The sequence below is a fragment of the Corylus avellana genome, chromosome ca6 (genome assembly GCF_901000735.1).
Source record: "Corylus avellana chromosome ca6, CavTom2PMs-1.0".
Classification (NCBI taxonomy): domain Eukaryota; kingdom Viridiplantae; phylum Streptophyta; class Magnoliopsida; order Fagales; family Betulaceae; genus Corylus; species Corylus avellana.
The window spans coordinates 4791266-4815340 of NC_081546.1; the positions used below are offsets into that span (position 1 = coordinate 4791266).

The 24075-nt window shown below is 35.8% G+C and overlaps 2 protein-coding genes across 2 annotated transcripts; both read right to left on the reverse strand.

Moving 5' to 3' along the window:
- Window positions 1–11033: 11033 nt before the first annotated feature.
- On the reverse strand, window positions 11034–12540 carry LOC132184032 (laccase-14-like). The gene is made up of 4 exons (XM_059597509.1): window positions 12351–12540; window positions 12046–12171; window positions 11360–11942; window positions 11034–11178 (listed from the first exon to the last, which is right to left on the reverse strand). Exons 1-4 carry the CDS (start codon window positions 12538–12540, stop codon window positions 11034–11036), a joined length of 1044 nt encoding a protein of 347 aa, XP_059453492.1.
- Window positions 12541–21102: 8562 nt separating this feature from the next.
- On the reverse strand, window positions 21103–23681 carry LOC132183943 (laccase-14-like). The gene is made up of 7 exons (XM_059597415.1): window positions 23555–23681; window positions 23291–23442; window positions 22882–23126; window positions 22666–22791; window positions 22011–22599; window positions 21558–21907; window positions 21103–21412 (listed from the first exon to the last, which is right to left on the reverse strand). Exons 1-7 carry the CDS (start codon window positions 23657–23659, stop codon window positions 21279–21281), a joined length of 1701 nt encoding a protein of 566 aa, XP_059453398.1. The 5' UTR covers window positions 23660–23681; the 3' UTR covers window positions 21103–21278.
- Between the last annotated feature and the right edge of the window lie 394 nt (window positions 23682–24075).

Sequence of the window (24075 nt, forward strand, 5' to 3'; positions counted from 1 at the left end):
AATGACATCATAATTCGATTCATTCTAAATACACAACCGTTTCTATTTTCTCATCCCAACTTTTGTGTCGATGCTACAATATCAGCGAAAATCTTCCAGTACTACATTTTTACTTAATAAATCATAACTCAACAAAAGAAACTCGTAATTAAGATTTCAACTCAAACGAAATACACGATTACATCAAATGTAAGATTCTCATCCATTCTTGACTAATACATATTGTGCTTGCTGCGTTCTAGAGATGAAATTGATAAGCAAGCAAAGTAGGATATGGGTAAGTTTTCAAGCTGGATGTTCCAAAGTACACATGCTAAAATCTCTCTCTCTTGGGTCTTGCAAGGTCAAGAAGAGAAAAGAGAGAAAGATAGTCCTGTTGCTTTCTAGAAATGAAGATTTGAAAAGCATTTCAGGACATGATGTGCATGTGACTCCTTCCTGAGACTTTCAAAATACCCATATCGGATGCTCCCTCTCCTCTGTCATGTATGGAGACTGAGAAGAAAAGGGAGATATTTAGCCTGAGAAGCATGATCAAGGATAATCTTGCTTCCTCAGGACATGATCAACGATAATCTTGCTTCAATGGTTTACTACTGAGAGTATAAGGTGTTGGGTTTGTGAATCAAATCGTGATGCTTGCATTTTTCTCTCTTTTGAGGATATGCTCAACTGGAAGAAAAGTCGAGCTTTCATTGTATGGAAGGCTATTAATAGAAGATTTCAGGCGAAGGAGTATGATCAGAAGGCATGTGTTGCAATGGAGAAAGAGGTGGGAATTTATAGGAAAGATTTCTGGTAATGAACGAGCGCGTGGTGCGCGTTGGCATGACAATTCCTTCAGTTGCCCACGCATGGTATTTGAAGTCGTTGATTGAACAGTGGGTTTGAAAAATGAGCTCAGTCGAATTTATGACAGGAGACAAGATCCTACTTCCACTGGATCTTTTGACAAAATTTCCATCGCGGCCCGAGGTCGCCTAACGCTTTGTTGTTTACTGTTTATTTCACCTGAAGTGAAAAATTCCTTTAAAGCCACTCGTCTGCTGCTTCCAGAAACTTCACAAAATTTCTTCAGTTCCTAACGCTTAGTCTCTTCTCAGTACTTCATCTCTCCCAATTTCTTCGTATTCTCAACTATTTTCCTTACTCTCCTAAATATGGGAGTATCATCATCATCCGTTAACAACCTCGATTTGAATGTTGCTCCTGCAGCACAACCCATTGTTATGCCTGACGTGCAACCGGAGGTGCCTGTTGTTCCCCCTGAAGTGTCTGCTATTCATCCCGTCGTACCTGTTACACACCCTAATGAACCTGCTGCATATCCTAACGTATGGCAGCCAACTTTTGTCTTTGACAATCGCCCTATCACTATTCACGATTCTGTCATGCTCCATGATTTTACTGCTGTAGCAGTGGCCAAAGGTTTCGTAATTCCACGGGATCAAACGTTCTTAGCTGATAGGTCGGATACTGATGCTATTAATAACTCATTGGCATTCAGTATCCAAGGTGCTGCTTCAGTTTCTGACATGGCACAACGTGTGAGTGCCAGAAATGTTGAGCTGAAAGTCTCAAGAAACCAAATCGGGGTCTTACAGCGACTGCTCAAATACTACAAACGAAAACACGTGGATTTGAAGCAGGAGAATACTCAGCTGAAAAAGATGATGCTATCTTACGCAGAATACTTGGGACCAAAGATGCTAGAAATGGAGAAGAATACCGAACGTCTCCAGCGACAGCACGAAAAACTCCGGGTCGATGTTCAGGGGTATTGCAAGTCTCTCCGCACACGCTCTAGTCAGGTACCTCATTAGAAATAAATATTCCCTTAGATAATTCAATTATATAAATATATACGATTCTGCTCATACTAGGTTTTCTCTATGCAGAAATAATTTTTCTGGAGCAGCTCTGAGGAATCATCTGCTCATCATTACCACGTATCTCTTTATGCAACAAATTCCCTTCTCTTTTTTTTTTTTTTTTTTTTTTTTATGGACACTGGTATGTAATATTATAAGGAGCTTGTTCTCCAAACATTTCTTTTCGTAATCATCCAGTACTCATTCAATATTCATTATATAATCATCATGTCATTATAATAACTTCATTTAAATAAACAATCTGTTTAACAAGTTAATCACTCAATAAAACATCTAAGTATGCACCATCACATGTTATCAACCTCTAAAATACTTTAATATCATTGAACATATATCTTATAAGAGAAATTTAGATCATGTCACTATATTATATCACTATATTATATTGTCTTTCAACTCTTACCTTTATGCTTCAATTTACCTCAAGAATAATAATCCATTATCTTTACTTAGTAAAAGAAAATTATATCAAAAGCTTTGGCATGTAACTAAAATTTCTCATAATTTCATATCCACTAATGCCTCAAAATTTAAATATTATCCACAACCTAGGAGCACTAATTCATCCTCAAAACTTTAAGCATCACTTCAATATAATTTACCTCAATTACAGAAAACCTAACACCTTAAATCCTAAGAATCACCTCAAAGATTTCATGAATTGTACCTTAAAGTCATCACAATCATTCGAAAATATCAAAATCCTTAAACCACAACTTTATATCTCAAAATATCTTATAGATTCTAGGGTATACCTTATTTGCATTTATCCCTGCAATACTTAGGCATTCACTTCATGCCATTACGTAATCCTTATTCATCAATCCATATATTATAACATCAATCATAGTATCATTATTGTCATCGACCAAACCTTAGCCATTACCAAAAACTCATATAAACTCTATATCATTAATTCAGTTCAAGAATCATTTCACAATCGACATCCATAAGACCATTCGTTACTAAGTCACTTACACCATTTGTCTCACAACCTAAATCAATAAAACCATTTTGTCACCAAATTAATTTCACAAATTAGCTAGCAACCCAAATCTATAAAATCATCATACGATTTTTAAATCATGATCAATAATCTTTTCTAAATCCTCGAGACACCTTAAAATATACCATTATCAATCGATACTCTAGAAAACTGCCGCAAATCCAAATAGGCAGATACTATAGATCACAACCTATCTATAAAATAAAATTCATCTCCGTCATTAACATGATCACAATAATAAAATCCTCCAAATTAATCACACTAAGATGATTTTTTTTTTTTTTTTTTTTAACAAAAAATTAACCATTAGAAAAATGCTCATGCATCATTTATTAGAGACCACACAACAATGCACACTCTACTTGGCCGGAATGTGGCTTCTCATTAACCCCCCAAAATTTTTTTTTTTTTTTTTTTTTTTTAATTAAAAAAAATCTGCCAGAACCTTATAACCTTTGCTCTGATACCAAAATTGTAACATCCCCAGCCCGTTAAGGCTGAGTTTGCCACTTTTTCTTCTTTTACAACAAAAGTTCTTGCAAAGATCTATAAGGTCTATCAGAGTACTTGATTTTAAAGGATACGAAAAATGTATAAAACATTATTCAAGAGATTTTATTACAAGCGAAATTATAAAACATTAAACTTTAGTTGCGGAATATCATATCATTACAATAACTTATATGAAAAGACTTTGAAAATTAATAATTATTTCCACCCCATTCCGGCCTCCTATTCCAGCATCCTTTCTACCTGAAAACAAGAAATAAAACTGAATTAGCCCAAAGGGGGCCCAGCAAGTAAAATCCACAACCATAAATAGTTTTACTCCTTGTTCTCAGTTTTGAAAATCGTTTTCACAAATAAATATACATCCAGCCATAATAATATATGTAAGTACGGTTGCATCTCCCGTAACATATACATACTATTACATCTAGTAATAGATCATCGTTGTAAATCATCTTTATAAATCATCATCATAATGCATCATTATAAATAATCTTTGTAAATCATCATAGCATATTATCGTTGAAAATATAGTATCATTTTCTCATAATAGGCCCATGTACACTATTACCCCTGTGCACGAGGGTTGCGGGTCCTTGTGACCATGGCACTGAACTGTGGCCTCAGCCATGCCCGACCGTCAATTAACTCTTTTTCTTGGTGCACTCAACGGTCTGTTGATGGAATACCACCTTGTAACAATCTCGTATAGCGGAAAAACTGTAATTATCAATACAAAAAAATACTGTTAAAATACTTTTCTTTATACAAAAATACCCAAAGCTATGTCGTACAAGGCATTTATACAAATCTATCCGACAGTCTAAACTCTAGACAAAACTTAACCAACTTGGAATCTCTGTACATCTCAATATGAATCTCTAATCACAACTGCATAATTACCTTGATTTTCCATTCCTGCAAGCACTACAAAAAACTGTGAAGTAGTGAGTCAATTGATTTCCGACAATATAAATCATTGTTGAATCATATATAGCAAAATGCTAGACAAGTTATAAAACCACAAAAATCCGTATTATTGGATATCAATATCATACTCAGTAAGTAAGAATACTTACAGTGGATTACATGAATGGATCATCAAAGGTAATTACTTGAAACCCGTTCTGCTGCAGTTGGTCCATACCCATAACAATCCCTTCACTGACTTTCTCTCTCTCTCTCTCTCTCTCTCTCTCTCGCCTAAACTCTCTTTCTTCCTCTTCAGCTCTCTGTCTTAAATTTCCATATCACTCTCGGTTTCTCTCCTCTCTTTTGTATGAATGAGGCATTTAAATAAAGAAGAACTAAAAGAGAAAGAAGAAAAATGGGAGCAGGTGAGAGCTGTCGGCAGAAGGGGAAAAGAAAGAAAATAATATAATAAGAATAAAATAATAGGAATAAGAAAGAAAGAGTGGGAGTAGGTGAGAGTTGTCGGGGGAGAAAAGGAGAAAAGAAAAAAATAATATAAAATAAGAATATAAAAAGGAATAAGAAAGAAGTTTAGGTTTGAATTCAAAGTTTAGGTTTGAATAAAAAAAATAAGAAAGAAAAAGTGGGAGCAGGTGAGAAAATTAGGGAAAAGTAGGCGTGAAAGTTAGGTTTCACTCCAATTTATTAAAAACAAATCTAATAAAATATTAAATATTATTCTCACCTAATTTCCCTTAATAATCTGAATCCCACAAATTCCTTACTCATAAAATCAATCACCAATTATTACAATCATACTCCAAATTATACCAATCCATCATCAATTATCATATCTCTTAAATCTCCCAATAAAATAATCAAAATAAAATTATCATCATGATATAATAACCTCAAATCAATATTCATTCCAATAATATTCATAAGATCTAATAAATTCCTCAAGAATAAATATTATTACCTAATATCATCAATAAATATCTCAACCTCAAAGTAAATGCCATTACCTAATATGAATATTAATATAATCATAGCATCAATTTAATATCTCTAAAATAAGACTTTAAAAATCTGGGGTGCTACAATCTTCCCTCCTTATTAGAATTTCGTCCTCGAAATTAAAGCCCATAAATTACCACCTATCTTCAAATTGAGCAACCCAAATTAAAAACAAATCACACTTGAACCATAACTTACTCAAGTTACTATAAAAATTTTTAAATTCAATCTGTTCATAAATAAATATCATAACATATTCCATACCCAAGCGATGTGAGATTCTACAAGCACTCTTCTTGGGCACCAGTGTCACCGTTGGCAATCCTCAGGAAATTTCTTCATTCTCGGCCCTTAACTTTTGGCCCTTATACATTTCATTGTGTCTTAACTGACACCATTATAATATAACTCACTTTTGGCATCACCAACGTGTGTCCACTAGCGACCCTCATAGGCTTGTGCACACTCCCATCATCTCAGGCTGGGTAATGCTTTGATACCATTTGTAACATCCCAGGGAAAAGCGCTAGCCACATCTGCGCTATTACCCCAAAAGGACTAGTCAATTTGGAGCTTCCCTAGAATTCATTATAAAGCCCAGTTTCACCTAGTAACTAGGCAATGTGGGACTTAGCACCCATGACTATCTCTATAAACTACCCACTCAATGTGGGCTTCTTCTCATCATGCAGTGCTTCAATACCACATGACTTGGCGTTACTAGGTGGCTCTGATACCATTTTTTGTAACGATCTGATCTCATATAGCGGAAAAACTGTAATTATCAATACAAAAAAAATACTCTTAAAATACTTTTCTTTATACAAAAATACCCAAAGCTATGTCGTACAAGGCATTTATACAGATCTATCCGACAGTCTAAACTCTAGACAAAACTTAACCAACTTGGAATCTCTGTACATCTTAATATGAATCTCTAATCACAACTGCATAATTACCTTGATTTTCCATTCCTGCAAGCACTACAAAAAACTGTGAAGTAGTGAGTCAATTGATTTCCGACAATATAAATCATTGTTGAATCATATATAGCAAAATGCTAGACAAGTTATAAAACCACAAAAATCCTTATTATTGGATATCAATATCATACTCAGTAAGTAAGAATACTTACAGTGGATTACATGAATGGATCATCAAAGGTAATTACTTGAAACCCGTTCTGCGGCAGTTGGTCCATACCCATAACAATCCCTTCACTGACTTTCTCTCTCTCTCTCTCTCCTAAACTCTCTTTCTTCCTCTTCAGCTCTCTGTCTTAAATTTCCATCTCACTCTCGGTTTCTCTCCTCTCTTTTGTATGAATGAGGCATTTAAATAAGGAAGGACTAAAAGAGAAAGAAGAAAAGTGGGAGCAGGTGAGAGCTGTCGGCAGAAGGAGAAAAGAAAGAAAATAATATAAAATAAGAATAAAAAAATAGGAATAAGAAAGAAAAAGGTGGGAGTAGGTGAGAGCTGTCGGCAGAGGGAGAAAAGAAAGAAAAAAAAAATAATATAAAATAAGAATATAAAAAGGAATAAGAAAGAAGTTTAGGTTTGAATTCAAAGTTTAGGTTTGAAAAAAGGAATAAGAAAGAAAAAGTGGGAGCAGGTGAGAAAATTGGGGAAAAGTAGGCGTGAAAGTTAGGTTTCACTCCAATTTATTAAAAACAAATCTAATAAAATATTAAATATTATTCTCACCTAATTTCCCTTAATAATCTGAATCCCACAAATTCCTTACTCATAAAATCAATCACCAATTATTACAATCATACTCAAAATTATACCAATCAATCATCAATTATCATATCTCTTAAATCTCCCAATAAAATAATCAAAATAAAATCATCATCATGATATAATAACCTCAAATCAATATTCATTCCAATAATATTCATAAGATCTAATAAATTCCTCAAGAATAAATATTATTACCTAATATCATCAATAGATATCTCAACCTCAAAGTAAATGCCATTACCTAATATGAATATTGATATAATCATAGCATCAATTTAATATCTCTAAAATAAGACTTTAAAAATCTGGGTTGCTACAATCTTCCCTCCTTATTAGAATTTCGTCCTCGAAATTAAAGCCCATAAATTACCACCTATCTTCAATTTGAGCAACCCAAATTAAAAACAAATCATACTTGAACCATAACTTACTCAAGTTACTATAAAAAATTTTAAATTCAATATGTTCATAAATAAATATCATAACATATTCCATACCCAGGCGATGTGAGACTCTACAAGCACTCTTCTTGGGCACCAGTGTCACCGTTGGCAATCCTCAGGGAATTTCTTCATTCTTGGCCCTTAACTTTTGGCCCTTATACATTTCATTGTGTCTTAACTGACACCATTATAATATAACCCACTTTTGGCATCACCAACGTGTGTCCACTAGCGACCCTCATAGGCTTGTGCAAACTCCTACCATCTCAGGCTGGGTAATGTTTTGATACCATTTGTAACATCCCAGGGAAAAGCGCTAGCCACATCTGCGCAATTACCCCAAAAGAATTAGTCAATTTGGAGCTTCCCTAGAATTCATTATAAAGCCCAGTTTCACCTAGTAACTAGGCAATGTGGGACTTAGCACCCATGACTATCTCTATAAACTACCCACTCAATGTGGGCTTCTTCTCATCATGCAGTGCTTCAATACCACATGACCTGGCGTTACTAGGTGAAACTGGGCTTTATAATGAATTCTAGGGAAGCTCCAAATTGACTAGTCCTTTTGGGGTAATAGCGCAGATGTGGCTAGCGCTTTTCCCTGGGATGTTACAAATGGTATCAAAGCATTACTCAGCCTGAGAGGATGGGAGTGTGCACAAAATGGTAGGTATAAGGATGGTAGAATAAGAAGGTAGAATAGTATAGGGTTGGTGAAATAGTATAGAGTTGGTAGAATAGTATAGGGTTGGTGGAATAGTATAGGGTTGGTGGAATAGTATAGGGTTGGTGAAATAGTAAAATGAGGGTATAATTGTAAATTGAAGGTAGAATAGTGTTTGATTTTCTCCTATAAATAAGCTCTTCTCCTTCAGTATTTTCACCACTCATCTCCTCTCCCATCTCTTGCATATATTCTTCCTTCTTCCGCTTTTTACTCGGTCTTTCTTCTTTCTAAGAGTATTTACTCAGAACAGAGAGAGAAAGGGCGAGACCAAGCGCTACAAGAAAGAAAGAACACAAGAGAAACCGAGAGTGAGATGGGAAATTTAAGACAGAGAGTTGAAGAGGAAGAAAGAGAGTTTAGGCGAGAGAGAGAGAGAGAGAGAGAAAGTCAGTGAAGGGATTGTTATGGGTATGGACCAACTGCAGCAGAACGGGTTTCAAGTAATTACCTTTGATGATCCATTCATGTAATCCACGGTAAGTATTCTTACTTACTGAGTATGATATTGATATCCAATAATACGGATTTTTGTGGTTTTATAACTTGTCTAGCATTTTGCTATATATGATTCAACAATTATTTATATTATCGGAAATCAATTGACTCACTACTTCACAGTTTTTTGTAGTGCTTGCAGGAATGGAAAATCAAGGTAATTATGCAGTTGTGATTAGAGATTCATATTGAGATGTACAGAGATTCCAAGTTGGTTAAGTTTTGTCTAGAGTTTAAACTGTCGGATAGATTTGTATAAATGCCTTGTACGACATAGCTTTGGGTATTTTTTATATAAAGAAAAGTATTTTAACAGTATTTTTTTGGTATTGATAATTACAGTTTTTCCGCTATATGAGATCGTTACAAAATGGTATCAGAGCCACCTAGTAACGCCAGGTCATGTGGTATTGAAGCACTGCATGACATTTTAAGAGGGGGAGTTTGTAACACCCCGGTCCCATATTGGGAAGATGAGAAGAAGCCCACATTGAGTGGGTAGTTTATAGAGATAGTCATGGGTGCTAAGTCCCACATTGCCTAGTTACTAGGTGAAACTGGGCTTTATAATGAATTATAGGGAAGCTCCAAATTGACTAGTCCTTTTGGGGTAATAGCGCAGATGTGGCTAGCGCTTTTCCCTGGGATGTTACATATGGTATCAAAACATTACCCAGCCTGAGATGGTGGGAGTGTGCACAAGCCTATGAGGGTCGCTAGTGGACACACGTTGGTGATGCCAAAAGTGGGTTATATTATAATGGTGTCAGTTAAGAAACAATGAAATGTATAAGGGCCAAAAGTTAAGGGCCGAGAATGAAGAAATTCCCTGAGGATTGCCAACGGTGACACTGGTGCCCAAGAAGAGTGCTTGTAGAGTCTCACATCGCCTGGGTATGGAATATGTTATGATATTTATTTATGAACAGATTGAATTTAAAAAATTTTTTATAGTAACTTGAGTAAGTTATGGTTCAAGTATGATTTGTTTTTAATTTGGGTTGCTCAATTTGAAGATAGGTGGTAATTTATGGGCTTTAATTTCGAGGACGGAATTCTAATAAGGAGGGAAGATTGTAGCAACCCAGATTTTTTAAAGTCTTATTTTAGAGATATTAAATTGATGCTATGATTATATTAATATTCATATTAGGTAATGGCATTTACTTTGAGGTTGAGATATTTATTGATGATATTAGGTAATAATATTTATTCTTGAGGAATGTATTAGATCTTATGAATATTATTGGAATGAATATTGATTTGAGGTTATTATATCATGATGATGATTTTATATTGATTATTTTATTGGGAGATTTAAGAGATATGATAATTGATGATTGATTGGTATAATTTGGAGTATGATTGTAATCATTGGTGAAATAATAGGATAGTAAATGGAAGGTAGAAATAGTATAGGGTTGGTGGAATAGTATAGGGTTGGTGAAATAGTATAGGGTTGGTGGAATAGTGTAGGGTTGGTGGAATAGTATAGGGTTGGTGAAATAGTAAAGGGTTGGTGGAATAGTGTAGGGTTGGTGGAATAGTATAGGGTTGGTGAAATAGTATTTGATTTTCTCCTATAAATAGAACTCTTCTCCTTCACAATTTTCACAACTCATCTCCTCTCCCATCTCTTGCATATATTCTTCATTCTTCCGCTTTTTACTCGGTCTTTCTTCTTTCTAAGAGTGTTTACTCAGAACAGAGAGAGAAAGGGCGAGACCAAGCGCTACAAGAAAGAAAGAACACAAGAGAAACCGAGAGTGAGATGGGAAATTTAAGACGGAGAGCTGAAGAGGAAGAAAGAGAGTTTAGGCGAGAGAGAAAGAGAGAGAGAAAGTCAGTGAAGGGATTGTTATGGGTATGGACCAACTGCAGCAGAACGGGTTTCAAGTAATTACCTTTGATGATCCATTCATGTAATCCACTGTAAGTATTCTTACTTACTGAGTATGATATTGATATCCAATAATACGGATTTTTGTGGTTTTATAACTTGTCTAGCATTTTACTATATATGATTCAACAATGATTTATATTATCGGAAATCAATTGACTCACTACTTCACAGTTTTTGTAGTGCTTGCAGGAATGGAAAATCAAGGTAATTATGCAGTTGTGATTAGAGAGTCATATTGAGATGTACAGAGATTCCAAGTTGGTTAAGTTTTGTCTAGAGTTTAGACTGTCGGATAGATTTGTATAAATGCCTTGTACGACATAGCTTTGGGTATTCATGTATGGAGAAAAGTATTTTAACAGTATTTTTTTTGTATTGATAATTACAGTTTTTCCGCTATATGAGATTGTAACGTTACAAGTGCCTTGGTTCCTACGCTTGGGATTTTATATTTATCCGCATCAGGCCCTGTGTAGTCAAACTGAACGGGAGGCATATCCGGGAAATCTTTGTCCAAAGGCAAGTCACTGCATGAAGGTTTTCAAATAATTAGTGGATGATAATTAGCAATAATATATATATATATATATATATTAAAAGCCAATTAAAGGAAAGTGGATCGAAGGGATCTTCAGGAAATTAAAGAGAAAAACAAGAAATTAACAAATAAAAACAGTAGTGTAGTGCAGTAAGTACGTACGTACGTACCAGTAGTATGAATAAAGTATATCAGTGGTTGGGTTCTGGAAAGTTATGTTGTTCAAGCTTGCAGCATGTCTATTATTCTGTGGACCCGAACAATTGTGCTCGGGGCAAAGTATCTGTTTTACAGACACTGATATCAAAATGTGTTTGTTGATAACTGTCGGCACATCAACCGGGTTCAATGACTTTATTTGACTTGTGAAGCTGCTTGCAGCATCCCTGTCGCCGGAATCAGGAAGGGACGGAGAGGGAATAGTGGTCGGAGGAGTAGCCCCTGTATACATAAGAATGGCTGAAGTGTGGTTCTTGTCAAATGGGGCACCTCGACTGTCGTCCATGAAAGGTGTAGCAACGACGTAATAGTAACTGGGTGCCTGGTTTGCTGTTAGCAATACGTCCATTGTTTGTCCTGGGGTTATCATTATGTATTCCACGTCGGTTATGGGCGTTATGTATGCACCATCTTGTCCCACAACTGTAATCTTGTGGTCTGCGATTCCAAAAAACATTTCCTCATTCATCACCGCATTTACTATACGGAGAAGATATGTCTTGCCGTCTTTTACTGATAGAGTATAACTTTCATCTGCATTAACGTACGTACGTCAATATAAATATAATTATGATATGATATTAATTAGACAATATATATATATATATATGCATTTGATGAAAGATAATTATGTTACCAGTGGGGCAGGCATCTGAAGGTCCTAGTAAGCCATTGATGGCATATGCATCTGATATGTTTGGATCACCACCGGTTTTCAGGGCGTATTCGATATTTTTCATGACATCTCCATTGTACCATTCTCCTGCATGCATGCAGCACAATAAAATTGCTGCCGAAAAATCATATATATATATATATATATATATATATATATATATATAAACTCAGCATTTAATTTTCTCAAGGAAATTAATATGGGAAATGATCTTCAGTATAAGTATTTTGTGGTATATAACTAGAGATTAGTTAGTTAAACTATACCGAGTACAAGCACGTGCTCGCCATCGGGCTGCGTATGATATGGATAAGAGGTTCCCCGTGGCGGGTTGATGACAATGGCACCGTGGACTGTGGCACGCGACCAGTCACTGTGGGCATGCCACCAAAGTGTTCCTTCTTCGTCAGAAAATATAACTTCATAAGTTAAGCTTTGTCCTGGTTGAATGGGCATCTGTGTGACGTACTCAGGACCATCATACCATGGATTTCTTGGTTGTTTCACTCCGTGCCTGTCAATTAATTGTCATCGCCAAACTATTCTTTAGGTTTCATGATATTTTCATTAATTTTTGCCCATGAAGCCCCAGCGGTTCTGAGAGAGAGAGAGAGAGTTACTGAGTGGGGAAATTTTAAGTCCCACAATTTTAGCCGTTTTGATATACTCCCCTGAATTTTCAAAACTCTCACTTAGGCCCCCTAAATTTTGGTTTTTTTTTTTCACTTTGGACCATTTTAACTTTTTATGCCAATTTTACCCTCAACCAAAATTACGTCGTTTTGGACTCCAAAACTACACCGTTTTGGGTTTCAAAACTACATCACCACTCAACACAAAACGATGTCGTTTTGAGCATAATATTAATATTAATATTAAAAAATAATAAAAAAAAATGAAATCTAGTTTAAGTGCAGGGTGGGCGGTCTTGGCCACATGGGGAGACTGTTGGAAAGGCCAAAAAAAAAAAGCGAGAGGGAGGAAGGGGATGCGGGTGCATTTGGTGGCGAACCCACTACAGGGCAGGAGTGGTTTTGACCACCACATTACCGATCGTTGGGGTGGTACGAAACAACGACCCTTCGTGGATGGGCACCCAGTCACTTTTCTTCTTTTTTTTGGCCCGAAGTGTGAGGATACCCAATATGCGTTCGACCGCTTGGATCAATAAACCCACCTCCGATTTCTTTTTAATTAATTAATTAATTTATTTTGCTTTTCTTTTTTTTTTTTAAAAAAAAAATAATAATAATAATAAATTAATGCCTAAAACGACATCATTTTGGGCTGGATAGGTGTTGTAGTTTTAAGACACAAAACGACGTAATTTTGAGGGAGGGTAAAATGGGTATAAAAAGTCAAATTGTTTGACTTACGTTAAAAGGGTCCAAAGTGAGAAAAAACCAAAGTTCAGGGGGCCTAAGTAAGAGTTTTGGAAATTCATGAGAAATATATCAAAACGGCTGGAAGTTGAGGGAGGCTTTCTGAAGTTTTCCCTTTTAATTAATTACCAGTGAATAGTGACACCATAATCTGCACTGTTGTGAACTCGGATTAATGCCCTATCGCCTTTGTGAACATGAATCGTTGGGCCAGGCCATGAAGGAATACCTTTATATTCTACAATAAGCATGCTCTTTGTGGTACACATCCTTTTAAAAGGCATCTCCCTCAGCTGCAATCGAAACGGACAATTATATTATAAAACCAACTAGTGTAAGCACAGAGAACTTTTCCCCCATATATATATATATATATATATAAATATTTCTCATAAAGCACGCAATTTTTTTTTTTTTTTTTTGGTAACGAACTGGCATTCATAAACTAAAAAGAAAATTACAGGACAAACATAAAGCTAAAACAAGTTTAGACAAGAAGCTAAACTTGCAAATGCAAGCTTAGATAGAATAACTCATTACAAACATATATACCACTAGCACCTCAATAAAGGTGAAAGTGGAGGTCACCTGCAAATGCAACTGATGAAAGCCGTAGCGCAATATGATGGATATTACCCTCAAAAATAAGAATACCCCTATTAAACATCTAAACAGGCTTTCTAAGAAGCAGTGGAGATTTATATGAAAAGAAACATTGGAAAAAAAAAGGTTTATTTCACAGACAATGAGTATGAAGCCCAACCGGTTAGGGTTAACAAAAACTCCATTCAAACAGACCACCAGCACATCAAAGAACCAGAAAGAAACCAAAAAGAAAGAAAAAAAAAATCCACTTCACAGAATAAAGCACTGCATTTACATACGCTAGCTAGTTCAGCTAAAACGATATCAAACTCCTCAACATCCGGGGGCGGACCCACATTATAGAGTGGGGGGTCCCTGGCAACCCCAAGAAAAAAAAAAATTTCCCCTTAAGCCTTTGAAAAAAAAAAAAATACATGTAATGGCCCTTCAAAATTACCGTTCAAACCCAAAAAAAAATTTTCCCACATAAATTTTACCCCCTAAAATGTTTCCCCTTAGAAAAAACCCCACTTGGGCCTAGAAGAATAAAAAATATAAGCTTTTATCAACTAACACATTCCTAGAAGAATACGAATGCCAAAGGAAAAAATAAAAAATAAAAAATTATTATGGTTCCCTAGCCTCACACAATAGTCTAAGAGCCAGTTTTCCTAGCCTCTCGCAGCAGGTTGGAATAATCTCCAGAGCTTGAAGACAAAAATAAAAAATCATAACATTCGGTCGACAATAAGATGAGAGAGAGGACAAAAATAAAAAATAAATAAATAAATAAAATGGGAGACAATTGTGTGGTGGTGGGGAGAGTAGAGGGATAAATAATGAGAGAGGGAAGAGTAAAATAGTAATTTAATATATATATATTCCTGGGTCCGCCCCTGTCAACGTCTATATATACAAGTTACAAACATATATAACAGGAACATCTTAGTTGAAACTTACATTGAATCTATAACGGTGGACGTTCAAAGCGGAGGAAAGCAGCAGCCCATCGAAAAACAAAAAGCCAATTAGGAAACCCAGGATCACACCCATCTTCTTTACACCCATATTATATCACTCTTTAAGTCTCTGTCTTCTGTGACTTTCAGCTAGGATTTGGGGTCTATTTATAGAGCCAACTTTCCTCAAGGCACCCACCATAATTAATTCAAAATTACAACTTTATACACCCTACATTTTGGGTCATTTGTAATGTTTCCCCTAAATTATAAATATTTATAGGACTTGAATTTGATAGTTAGGGGAAGGAAGAATGATCAAGTTTAATTATGGCATCTGACATCTCGAGCACCAAATGATAATGGCCTTCCGTGACTAGTTAGTGGGGTTTCTAGAAGTGCATATTGGTGTGGAAATAGCTTGGGAGAGAGAGAGAGAGAGAGGTGATAGCATATATTTGGGAGTGGGAATCCATGGTTCTTATTATTTTCTTTCCTGTAATCGATCCTTCCCCACCAAAGAATGTTGCTTCAAAATTCCAACTCAAAACACTATAAACTTATAAAAAAAATAATAATAATTGATTTAATTAATATTCTAAAACCAAAAATTTGTTAAGAGAAAAGCTCTTGTTCAAATCATCCCCCACCCCACCTTGCCACTACACTCTGCTTTGTTTAATTTGAAGAAGTTTATCGCATTTCAGCCTTGCACTGCGACATATAGCTATATACCTAAGCTGACCATTTCAGTTGTACGTAGTTGCTGTTGTTCTTATTCTTTTCTCTAGCTGTTTCTTCTTCTTGTTTTTGCTCCCCCGATCGATAGAATTAGTGTTAACGTACAATATCACCATTGATTTGTCACTTCAAATTCTCGATTGTCCTTTATAATTATAGCATAACAGCCAAAAGGAAGAGCCGACGTAAATAACAGCCAATGCGTGAATGACTCCTAGCTAGCTAGCTACCTACCTTCATCGATCTAAGATGGTACCAATTAAGAACATCCTACAGAATTTGGACCACATCGTCACCATCGTTGTCGATCGATTGTTGAGAACATGCATGCATTTGGGTGAATTATAGAGTCTGATCAATCACGTTGTAATAACAAGTAATAAGGGCTACGAACAGTTTTGTTAATAAACGCATGCAGCGTCACGCCAACATGTTAGATGTCCACTCATGGCTTCTGGGACATGCCTACCCTAGACTCCCGGCACTTGTCCTATTGCTTTTTTGCAAGTTAACCCACCCTTCCTTCCCCTCAGAGAAGCTAAGAAAAATAGCGTTTATAGCCCACTCTAGGACATACACCGGCCTCAAGATTTAATTAGAAATGCTGTGCATATAATTCTTAATTACTCTCATGGACACTATAATTCTTAGAATGGATAAGTGCTATTGCATTTTGATTCAAAAATTGAAATTTTAAAAGTTACATCAAGTGAGAATAAGAGTATAAAGGTGAGAGTATGTCCATGAGTCAAACCAAGGACGGGTATCCTGAGCCAGTAATTGCTGAATCCATGGGGTTTTATGCATGTGCAACTAAATTTTATAGGGATGTAAGGATGCAAGATATTATATATTCTCGAAGGGGATTCGGAGCATGTCGTAAAAGCCATCAACGCGACTAGCTCTTAGCGGTGCCGATATGGGCAAATTGTAGAAGACATAAAAGGAGTTCTACCTGTGTTTAGGAGATGGGTCTTCACACACGTTAAGCGGGTAGCAAATTCTGCTGCCCATGGCCTTGCAAAGCTTGCTGTACAAGAACAAACAGATAAAATATGGATGGAGGAGATTCCTAGTAGCATTACTCTAGATCATTCTATCCTTTCATTTGAAATGAAATCAATGTTTCTCTCCAAAAAAAATATATATATATTGATATATACAGTATAGAAAATGAGCAATATGTGTGGCAAAAGTAAAATTGTAATGTAATGGCATCTGAGATTACCTTAATTAAATTAGTTTTGGGGGCAATCTAACCTTAAATCAACATTATTACTGGTGCCACTCGCGGAACAAATGAGAAATTTTGGGGATGAAAAGCAGTTGAAGATGGAGAGATAATTTAGAGGATTGAAGAAATTCAGAGCAGGCCATGATTTTATATATATGCCTCATCATCATATTTTGTTAGTACACTCAAATGAAGTACAAACATGTACTACTGCATCTTACTTGCGGGGAAAAAAAATAATAAATAAAAAAAGATAAGCACTGGACCGTTTTGTAATTTTCAATAGTTAATCTTCCTATGCCACCAAACCATACCATCTAATATCTTAACTAATGTTAAATTTCCACCTATTTTATAAGAGTTAAACTTATAAAAGGGGTAGATACACGACGAGACCCTAGATTTTCGAACCTGCTGTAGCAAAGGTTGTAGGAGCATGATACTCGGTTGAGTTGAGCAGACAACTAAACCTCACGCACATTATTTTGGAGAGTGACTCTTTGGTGGTAGTACAAGCTTTGTGTAAAGATGGTAAATGCTAGAATAGTTATGAGCATTTGATCAATGATGCAAAAACTCTTCTCGACAGTGCGCAGAAATAGGAGGTTTGTCATGTAAAATGAACAGCTAATGAAGCTGCGTTTAGACTGGTGATTAAATCTACCTCTTTTTATTAGTTTAAACTTTTGTGACAAATGATGATTTAAAATGACATCAGAACGAAAGTTTTGAATTCGAACATTGTCACTCTAATATACATTCTATTTTAATTAAATATTTCACGTATTAATTCTTACTTATTAAGAAAAAAATTTAAGCCTAGCTACATGTGCTTGAGCAACCCTCTCTGCTTGATCATGAGTTCCACCCCTACCCTAGCTGAATTGATATGATAAATCTGTTCAAGTGTCTAAATTTTTTTCTAATTCATTCTATTTATCTCATGATTCATGACTCAATTTTATCGTAATATTGTTGGAATTAATTATAGGATAAAATTTATCATGTCAAATAAGGAAGACAGCATACAATTAAACATACATGGGTAATGGGTTACATGAAGAGAATGGGGCTCAAACCCAATCACCACACCAAATTATACAACTCTAACCCATGCTCGTTATTCTTAATTAAGACCATGTAATTAACCACATGCTTTAGCCCAATCCACATTCGCAAGCCACCTAAAACAAGATCCAAAAATTGCTTATCTTGGAGCCCACAAAACACACAAGTCAACACACCGATCGAATCGATCAAAGACACATATAAAATTTCATCAAAACTTGTATTGTATTTAAAACCAAAAAAAAAAAAAACAGAGTATCGTGTCTCTATATATAGATCACCATATAGACTTAGACCAGCTTTGAAATAAGTTTTATAATAAACACAAAATCTATTTTTGAGATGATAGATCATCCATTGAAACAACCGATAATAATTTAGGAACTATACATCACTTGGTCATCATCATCATCCCAAAGCTTCCATGATGTGCTAATTAATGTCTCATTGTCAATAAATACGACAAAAAGAGAAGGAAATAGAATCGAATGCATGAGGCCCAATATTGAATCAAAAACATGTTTTTGTGTACTTTATTTGTCGTTAGAAATGTGGTTTAATGTTAGATTAATTGCTTCTTTAGAAGATTCTCTGTGAAGAGAAAGAAGAACATGCAATAACTATATATGATGACAGAATTCAACCTTTACCAAAAGAACGACAACCTAATCCAACCCTTTAACTTATATACATATATATATATATGGAAAAGCGAGGCGTGCTCGAGACGTGTAGACCCCTTCGTGCGTGGTCACGTTGGCAAAACGACGTCTGAATTCATGAATATTACAGATGGGAAATCATGAAGAAACGTGGGAAAGTGATCCGCAGACCTCAAGAGCAAATAATTTCCCGACACGAAGGATAGAAAACGTGGAAAATATTGTAAGACTATTGGTTTTTCAAATTAATAAAATATTAAACTATTATATGTACAATAGAAAGCGAAAGTATGGGACCCCTGAGGGACAAAAAATTGCCAAAACCTTTTTATATATATATATATATATATATATACTTTAAAAGTTTTATTTTCCAAATGCAATCTCAATTATGCTTTTAAAACACCCACCCTCTTCAAAAACTTTTTGACTTCTAATTAACACATAAAACTCCTCCTTCCAACCTTTATCAACCTTTAGAGAAAAATGCACATTTAATTATGTTGTTATTGTGCACAATAATTGTTGAACAATATAGAATCGAAAAGAGAGAGAGAGAGTCGAAACACAGATTTAACGTGGTTCAACAATTTTTTACATCCACAAAGAGGTGACTATATTTTTACTCTTAATGATTCAGGGTTACATCATACATATATATGTATATATATATATATATATAGAAAAACCCTAATCTCTACTTGTACATACTTATTAAGGAAATCCTCAAAATACCCCCGCTCTGTGAACGTCGCTATCCGCTCCCGTCTCCTTGACCTTTCACTGGTATTAATATGAGCCATCAGTTCCAACAAATTAATTAGCATGCCCCAATATTCAAATGATCAGCAATGCAAATATTTTCTAATTATTATGTCATATGCATCATCTCTTCCACGTTTATTTTTAGTTGTATAACCAAATTGAGATTTTGAGAAATCTTTTGTCTCCCTCTACTTACCCCAAATTTATCTTTCACTAAAAAATTTTGGAACGGGATTTCATTATCTTATGATGGCGTATCACCTTAACGGAATAACATTTTTCTATCATAAAATGGTAGTTTAATTAATGTTAAGTAACACATTTATATATTTGTGAGACTTTTTAAGAAAAGTATTTAACACATAATAAATAAAACATTAATAAACTTATATTATACTATACAATAGAATTAAAGCAAACGTAAGAGGGAGACCAAGCTAGGGGGAGAAAAAGGTGTCCATTCTTTTCGTGTATTCGGTGGAAAGAAGTCAATCACAGGCTGACAGGCCTCTCTCTGTCTCTCTGTCTCTGTCTCTGGCTTCCCCCTTTTCCCATCTCTTTTAAAAAATCATTTTACGCGTGATGGCAGAGAAAAACACGGTTGCGGATTAGAAAAGAAAGAAAATATAATATGATGGCGTTTCTTTAAAGGATCGAATCATTGTCAAAAGAATAATTCAGGCCTTCAAAAAAAAAAACGTATTTAATTTCTAACCAGCCATTGTGAACGGACATATTCTTGCACCTCATTCACATTATTAATTCAACGTAAAGCCGTGTTGGATCCATTTTATTTTAACACATAATGCATTGCACCGACACTCATGATCCTCTCAAGTATAGACGATATATCATATCACGGCCAAATAATCAACTTATTGCAGGAATTGATTCGTATTGCAGTTTTGGGGTTTGTTTCGCTTTGCGATTTTTTATTAAAATCGCGCAAAAAGTATTACATGTAAGAGTGCATTATTTTTTTCTTTTCAAATTGTAAATATAAGAAGCCACTTGTTTCTTTTAAGTGACATATAATTAAGACACGTTAATCCGTATATAAAGAGTGATAAATAGATTTAAAAAGTAGCATTATTCATTTTTTAAAACTGTACATTTAAAATTCCCCCTAAATGAAGTGAACATCTAATCCTTTCGTTAGTGGTCACACTAGGGCGATAAGATAACTTTTTTTAAAAGAGAAATGTTGTATATAGTGTACCACGCTTAAATCGTCTCATCCTTAATTAATTTCACTTGGCTGATATGACCATACCAATCCAATCCTTCTTTTTTTTAATTTTTTTTTTTTTTAACAATAACTAATTCGTCCAGGCCGGTAGCTAGAATGAAAGTTAAACGAGAGTTTAGTATATATTATTCCTTTTCTTTTCTTTTTAAGTATCATTTATAATATCATCACCCGATCTCATCAAATCGCACCTTAACTTGAAATTGAATTCCACCATAAAGTGGGTCGATCGTGGGGATACCCGATACCCCACAGCGATGGAAGGAGAAAATTTTGAATATATCATCAACAGAGAGAGGATTAATGTCCAAAGCTATTTAATTTATTAAAAAGTATCTACGAATCAAGGCTCAAAAGTGGGAAAAACAAAACAAAACAAAAACAGAGGAGGATACAATTGAAAAGAATCCTAAACAACTGTTCAAATAATCTTAAATACAAATCTCTTACACAAGCAAACGACAATTTTCTTGAAATATCTTATTTAAATATAACGTTCTATGCATTGAATTCGTAGACATTGATGGTCGAAGCACAAGCTTTTCAGAACTAAGAACAAGTAGGCAAGTTCGCCGGAGGTGGCCGAATGCTTGTCTCGTTTGTAGGCCCATTCAGAACAATGAGAACAGTGTCCATACCCCAGCTCGCATGCCGTTCCAAATGGCAATGCATAAACCAAACCCCTGAAAAATCATACCCATATCATTCTCAATCCATACACAAACATGTGTATATATATATATATATATATATATATATATATATATATATATTCAATGGGAGATAATAATAAAGAAAGACAAGAGAAGAGAGAAACAGAGAGAGTACCAGGATTGTCGGCTATGAATCTAATGACAGCCCATCCATTTTTAGGAACTCCGATGGTGTTAACATCCGGTGGATCAACCAAATTGTATGTGGTGGAATTGGCGGGGTCCCAATTGCCATAACCGGTTCCAACCAAGTAGAAGCTAAAACCATGAAGATGCAACGGATGGTTCTCTGCATTCCCAATATTAGTCCCTTGGTACACGATTTCCACGGATTCCCCATACTTTATGATATGTGCCTTGGTTGCCACGTGTGGGTATAACGTATTGTTACCCACATCTCCTGTGTAGTTAAATACATACGGCGGCTTAGCCGGGAAATCTCTGTCAAAAACTCCCGACAACGACCTGCATATACAAATAAAGGTTTTAAAGCTTGAGTTATTACTTATTAAAACAAATGTGTGACTTAATTAGTGCTCAAAAAATATATATATACATATGGACTTACTTGTAGTATGCTTGAAGGATATCAATTTTTGGGGTGGAGAAACTTATGTTGTTCAAGCTGGCAGAAAGCCTGTTCCCATCTGGACCCCCGCACGATGCATTTGCGCAAAGAATCTGGTTCACAGAAACTGTGATGACGATCTGTTTGGTGATGTTTTTGGGCACATCAACGGGGTGCTCGCGGCTTGCCAATGCCCTGATGCGAGTTGTGAAGTTGTCTGCGGCGTCCACGTTGGTGACATTCGGAAGGGTCGGATAGGCAGGGGAGGTTGGAGGAGTGTAGGTGCCTGTGTACTGAAGAATTGCCGAAGTGTTGGTGCTGTCGAACGGAGCTCCGGAGTCGAAGAATGGCGAAGCGGCGATGTAGTAATAACTTGCTGCCTGGTTTGCTGTGAGCAAGATGTCCATCGTTTGCCCTGGGGTTATCATTATGTAGCTCGTCGTTAACGGCTTTATGTATGAGCCGTCCTGCGCCACAACTGTCAGGTTGTGTTTTGCGATTCCGAAGAACATTTCTTCATTCATCACCGCATTTACTAGACGGAGAAGATATGTCTTGCCAGGCACGACTGATAAACGGTAACTTGTATCTGCAATATATGATATATTAGACCTGCTCTGTTCCGGTATATTGAAAGATTTTTGTTGTTAATTACCATTGGAGCAATTATTTGGAAATCCTAGTTGGCCATTGATGGCATATCCATCTGATGGAGTTGGATCCCCACCGGTTGCCGTGGCATTGTCGATTAATTCCTTGACATCACCATTGAACCATTCCGCTGCAGCACGTACAATCAAAATGAGGAATTGGTAAAAATGCATAAACTCTGCAATTTTCTCAAGGAAATATATATTCAGTTATTACATACCGAGTATGAGGACATGCTCGGCATAGGGCTTGGGAAATGGATAGGTGGTTCCGCGTTGGGGCAAGATGACAATGGCGCCATGGATTGTGGCACGTGACCAGTCACTGTGAGCGTGCCACCAAAGAGTCCCTTCCTCGGTAGAGAATATAACTTCATAGGTGAAGTTTTTCCCTGGCTTAATGGGGCACTGTGTGATGTTCTCAGGACCATCAGACCATGGATTTCTTGGTTGCCTCACTCCGTGCCTATCATGTCATGAGCCAATTATTCTTTAGTTTTCATGATATTTTCATTAATTTCAACCCCACACAGAGAGATAGAAGGAATTATTACCAGCCAATTATTCTTTAGTTTTCACGATATTTTCATAAATTTCAACCCCACAAAGAGAGATAGAAGGGATTATTACCAGTGAATAGTGACACCATAATCTCCCTCATTGTGAACATTGACAAACGCTCTATCGCCTTTGCGAACATGAATGGCTGGGCCAGGCCATTGGTGATTTACAGTAAACATGCTCTTTGTGGTACACAGCCGAGTAAAATTCGTCTCCCTCAGCTGCAGTCAAAACCAACAATGATATTAATTATAAAACCACTCATATGAAACATTTCTGGTTTTGGGTTTACTACAACTACTGCAAACATAACAGGAAGGATCGAACACTTACAATGAAGCTATAATGGTGGACGTTGTAAGCAGAGGAAAGCAGCAGCCCATCGAAGAACCAAAAGCCAAGGAAAGCAAGGATCAAACCCATCTTCTGTACTCCCATACTGCAATAAGTCCCTGTCTTCTATGACTTTCAGCTTAGATTTAGGGTCTATTTATAGAGGCTACTTTCGTGATCAGAAAGGTACCCGAATACGTACAAAATTACAACTATATACACCCTAAATTAAGGGTCATTTGTAATGTTTTTCCTAAATTATGGAAATAATATTTATAATTACGATTGTTGTGAGCATTAAACACGCATGAAAATATTTGGAGGACTAAAAAGGTCAAGTGGGAATCACATGCTCACTAATTAATTTGTTTAGTCTAAAATTTTGACAGTGAGAGGATATTGCAAATAACAACAGCCAAAAGAGTAATGTTATATAGTACCACACTCTCATTTTACTGCATTTATTTGACAATACGCCCCGGTCAAAAAATTATGGGCATGGGCACATTAGCTCAATAGAT

Excerpts from the sequence above, each read along its gene's own strand:
- LOC132184032 (XM_059597509.1), bottom strand. The coding sequence starts at position 12,540 with ATGCCCATTCAACCAGGACAAAGCTTAACTTATGAAGTTATATTTTCT. Across the intron at positions 12,172-12,350 it reads CGAGCACGTGCTTGTACTCG|GAGAATGGTACAATGGAGAT; the intron begins GTATAGTTTAAC and ends GCATGCATGCAG. Across the intron at positions 11,943-12,045 it reads TTCAGATGCCTGCCCCACTG|ATGAAAGTTATACTCTATCA; the intron begins GTAACATAATTA and ends ACGTTAATGCAG.
- LOC132183943 (XM_059597415.1), bottom strand. The coding sequence starts at position 23,659 with ATGGGAGTACAGAAGATGGGTTTGATCCTTGCTTTCCTTGGCTTTTGG. Across the intron at positions 22,600-22,665 it reads TCCAAATAATTGCTCCAATG|ATACAAGTTACCGTTTATCA; the intron begins GTAATTAACAAC and ends CATATATTGCAG. Across the intron at positions 21,413-21,557 it reads ATTCATAGCCGACAATCCTG|GGGTTTGGTTTATGCATTGC; the intron begins GTACTCTCTCTG and ends ATGATTTTTCAG.